This window comes from Anarrhichthys ocellatus, unplaced genomic scaffold (assembly GCF_004355925.1).
Source record: "Anarrhichthys ocellatus isolate YVR2014 unplaced genomic scaffold, GSC_Weel_1.0 scaffold4693, whole genome shotgun sequence".
Classification (NCBI taxonomy): domain Eukaryota; kingdom Metazoa; phylum Chordata; class Actinopteri; order Perciformes; family Anarhichadidae; genus Anarrhichthys; species Anarrhichthys ocellatus.
Window position 1 is genome coordinate 1 of NW_022284667.1, and position 4146 is coordinate 4146.

General features: G+C 41.2%; 1 protein-coding gene across 1 annotated transcript; it reads left to right on the plus strand.

The window, feature by feature from the left end:
* Nucleotides 1-26: 26 nt before the first annotated feature.
* On the plus strand, nucleotides 27-4140 carry LOC116379601 (lipopolysaccharide-responsive and beige-like anchor protein). Its single transcript, XM_031841560.1, has 4 exons — nucleotides 27-847; nucleotides 1926-2047; nucleotides 2806-2932; nucleotides 3640-4140. Exons 1-4 carry the CDS (start codon nucleotides 791-793, stop codon nucleotides 3862-3864), a joined length of 531 nt encoding a protein of 176 aa, XP_031697420.1. The 5' UTR covers nucleotides 27-790; the 3' UTR covers nucleotides 3865-4140.
* The last annotated feature ends 6 nt before the right edge of the window (nucleotides 4141-4146 follow it).

The window sequence follows — 4146 nt, forward strand, 5'->3', positions numbered from 1 at the left end:
GTGTGTGTGTGTGTGTGTGTGTGTGTGTGTGTGTGTGTGTGTGTGTGCGCGTGTGCGTGCGCGCGTGTGTTCCTATCAGGGAATAATGAACTCAAGATGTATGATAGTGGTACAGAAGATAAGTTACTACATTCAGGCAGGACCAGTGGCACAGAGGGAGAGACGGATGACGAGAGGGAAAGTAGTCCATCGATCACTGACACTGATCAAGTTGTCAAGGAAATGGGGCGAGTTGCTTTTATGCTTCTGAATTTCACCTTGCTCTCCCACTTTCAAGCAGATCTTGCCGCCACTCCTCTCTTCATGTTTTGTGTGAAGTATCTGGGGAGATGTTATTGACGGGATGAGTGCAGAACTTTAACAATGAAGTGTTCTGCCACTGAACACCATAAACCACAACCTTGTTGAAAATCATGAAAATATGCAGGAATGTTTATCACTCCCCCGGATTTAGCTCCAGTATCTGAATTCTGTGTGTTAGAGCAACAACGTGCACAATGATAAGTATATTATGTGGTAAATGAAGATGCTACTGAATTCTGAGTGTGCTGCTGAGTAAATGTAGCTGGATGTCAAAGTATGATGAGTCTAAGAGGTAAATTTAGAACAAGCAGAACCAAAGTTGCGCTCGCTTTTAATCATTTGTGGCTTCATGCAGAAACAGCGAATGTGTAACTAGGGTTCATATGGTTCTATGTGCATATGTATGCCTGTCTAAAATGATCCTGGTGTGTTTTCTTCTTCTCCTCAGCCTCGCCATGCAGTGAAGCTTTTGTCAGTTCTGAAGTACATGGCTCACAGGAATGGCCCCGACTCATTCTTCAGCTTTCCAGGGAAAAATGCAGCTGTGAGTATACTCCATAATGTCCACCATTACGTGGCAGAATGAAAAACACATCCCCTTTTAAGTGTGTTTGAACATAGATGATGAGCTGACAGACGTGAATTTAAAGGTTAGTGCTGGACTGCTATTTGGAACGTTTCAGTACATGAGAAGCAAGATGTCCTACTAGATATTAATGCAAAATAAATAAATAAATGTCGAGCCAACAGAATGTTTGAATAGTTCAAAGCTATTCAGCTTTGAACTATGAAAATCCGGCTGCACACACACCGGCTGTGCTCTTTTCCTGTCCTTCTGTAGATGCATAATTAGTTCATTTAAGTACCAAACAACCTTTATTGTGTTTTGGTTGGAGAATGAACGCGTTAAGTAGACAACATGCCCTTGTTACGCTCATTGAACAAAACACAATGAAATGCACGTAATAGAATTAGAGATCACAAAAGACTTCCAACAGGAAAACAATTTTAATATCAAAAGCATTGTTTATTCATTTCAATTACAATGTTAAATCTCTCTCCAGTTTTAGTGTTCATTGCACTGGAACTTTACAAAAGCATGGCTTTGCTCATGCATGAATTGTTCACCATGTATAGTGAAAGGTGTGCTGTCGTTTTTTTTCCTCTTCCTGCCACAGGGGGTATGATGTGTAATGGCAGTATGTTCATTCGGGAGGATCCTCCCTTTAATGCATCACAAGTTTGAATAGTTTTATTAATGCTTTAAACAGTAAAAGTAACTCAGACAAATGGCTTAAATTGGTTTAATGTCTTCAGGAATTATCTGTAGGAGTAAAGAACAATCTGATTATTAAGTAACATTAATATTTACAAACTTTCATTTCATCAATTGTGGGTCATGCAGGAAGTAAATAGTGTATGTGGTTGCCACCTTCTTTATATGAACTCCATTGCCTTGGTGATGGTGCTTTTACGTGTGGAAGTATACAGGTCGGCCAGATGGGTTTACCTCTGATTTGTTTGATCTGGACTCTGTTAGAACTGATCAGTGTTTGTCAGCAGCTTAATGCCTATTGTACTAACCCACAGTTCTTTGTTCATTTCATGTTTTTTCCTAACAGGCTATAGCTCTGCCTCCTATAGCAAAATGGCCGTACCAGAATGGGTTTACATTCCACACATGGCTCCGCATGGATCCTCTCAACAACATCAATGTAGACAAAGACAAGCCTTACCTGTACTGGTAGGTAACAATACCTTTCTTTGAGTTAACCTAAACCTTTGTTTGACATTTAAATGTTTAATTAAGTTTAAACATACTATATATAGAATGCAGAAATGCCTCTGGGAAGTAGTGCACATTTATAGGTTAAATAACAAATGCAGAGGGGGATTGCATGAAAGGTTGTGTTACATGGGTGCGTGCATTTTAAGTGTTAACATATGCATGTGCACAAGTCCCCGTTATGACCAAATTGTATCTTAAATGCATTTGAATCCCAAATGCTGCAGAAGTCCAGCCTCACAGATGAGAAAACGGTTGTGCGCCTCCCTCCATCTTTCCTGTCTCTTCATCCTCTGCTTCCTCTCTGAGGAGCCGAGGGTTGGTTGATCTTCTTTTCAACCAATGATTCATTTCTGTCAAAAATCTCATTTATACAACAGGGATCTGTTTAGGCGTCTGTGAAAATTATAACCAAGCTGGATGGCCAACGCGCTGCTTGAGCGAATCTGTAATAAAAGCTCCTCTTCAGCCCCGTGCCCTTTTTAAAAAGAGATTAATTCACTAAATCACACACAGGGGCTCCGAGTCCCCGGGACGTTTGGAATGATAGGACGAGTCTGTGAAGTTGAGGAATGATTGTTTGCTATCTTTATCCTTTTGAGACCCTTTTTAAAGCATTAATATGATATTGGACGCTATAACCCACGTTGCCCAGCATGAAATTGTGCAGCCTCCCTAAAACTGTGTTTTTGTATTTTCCATTTATTTATTTTCAGTTTTCGCACCAATAAAGGCATGGGTTACTCTGCACACTTTGTGGGTGGATGTTTGATAGTGACCTCATTAAAAACGAAGGGGAAAGGATTCCAGCACTGTGTAAAGTACGACTTCAAACCACAGAAGGTACGAAAGGAACACGACACGAAGCACAACACAGGTACTGGTTTGGTGAACGAGGCCAACCAAACATTCATGCACACAAAAAAGACAAAGCCTGGAAATGTCATTGTAGATGGTTCAATGTAATCATATGTCTGCACATACATAATCAATCACTTGCACACACACAATAAATCTGGACCTTGCTGTAAGAAAGAACTGTCGCCTCTTACCTGACTCTTGGGAGAAGCCAAACTAGAAGGAGGAGGAATGAGGGCAACGGGAGAGACGGATGATCCAATACTCCCAGTCCCTTCCAGGCACGGCACACACGGACGACCATTGCAGCGGACAATTTGAAACATCCTCCTCCTTCCCCTTGGGCATGAAGGCCCCACCTTACCTCAATAAACCTCATGAGGACCCAGAACTCATTTTAGCTGATTTTTCACTCTATTTTTAATGCCTTATTTCGTGTCCGGAAGAAACCATAATAACCTATTTCACTGTGGCAACATCGGTAACCTATTTTACTGGTTGTAAGGCTGAGGATGAAACCGGAAATCTAAGTAGGTGGGATCGTAGCTTGAGGGGAATCCTGAAACGTGATGGAAGCAGGCCAATTGACATGACATGCTGACTTATTGATATCTTGTGTGTGTGATTGATGCTCCACACATTCAGTAGGAGTTTGCCATTGTGAGAGTCTGCTTATTTTTGTTATTTTGCAGTGGTATATGGTGACTCTCGTTCACGTCTACAACCGCTGGAAAAACAGTGAGATTAGCTGCTATGTGAATGGCGAACTGGCTTCCTTTGGAGACATCGCCTGGTTTGTCAACACCAGTGACGTAAGTAGCGACAATTTCAAACATCATTTGCTATTTGCGAATCACCCAGTAGGGACCACCACAAGCTCACAAGATCTGAATACATTCTTACGAATAATATTTTAAAGGAGCAGTTTGACATTTTTCAAATGACTCCCATTTGCTATTCTTGGATGAGAAAATTGATACCGCTCCCGTGTCTGTCAAGGTTAATATTAAGCTGCAGCAGATTAGTTTACCAGCCTGAAGAGTGCAAACGGTGGAAGTCACTGCACCAAGAAACAGGCTCACACGCCCCCTTAAACCACAAGTTTGTGTTGTTTTTACTCTTACTTTACTCATTAAACAAACAAGATATGACATGGTGGTATCGTTCTTCTCGTCTAACACTTGGCAAGAAAGTCAATA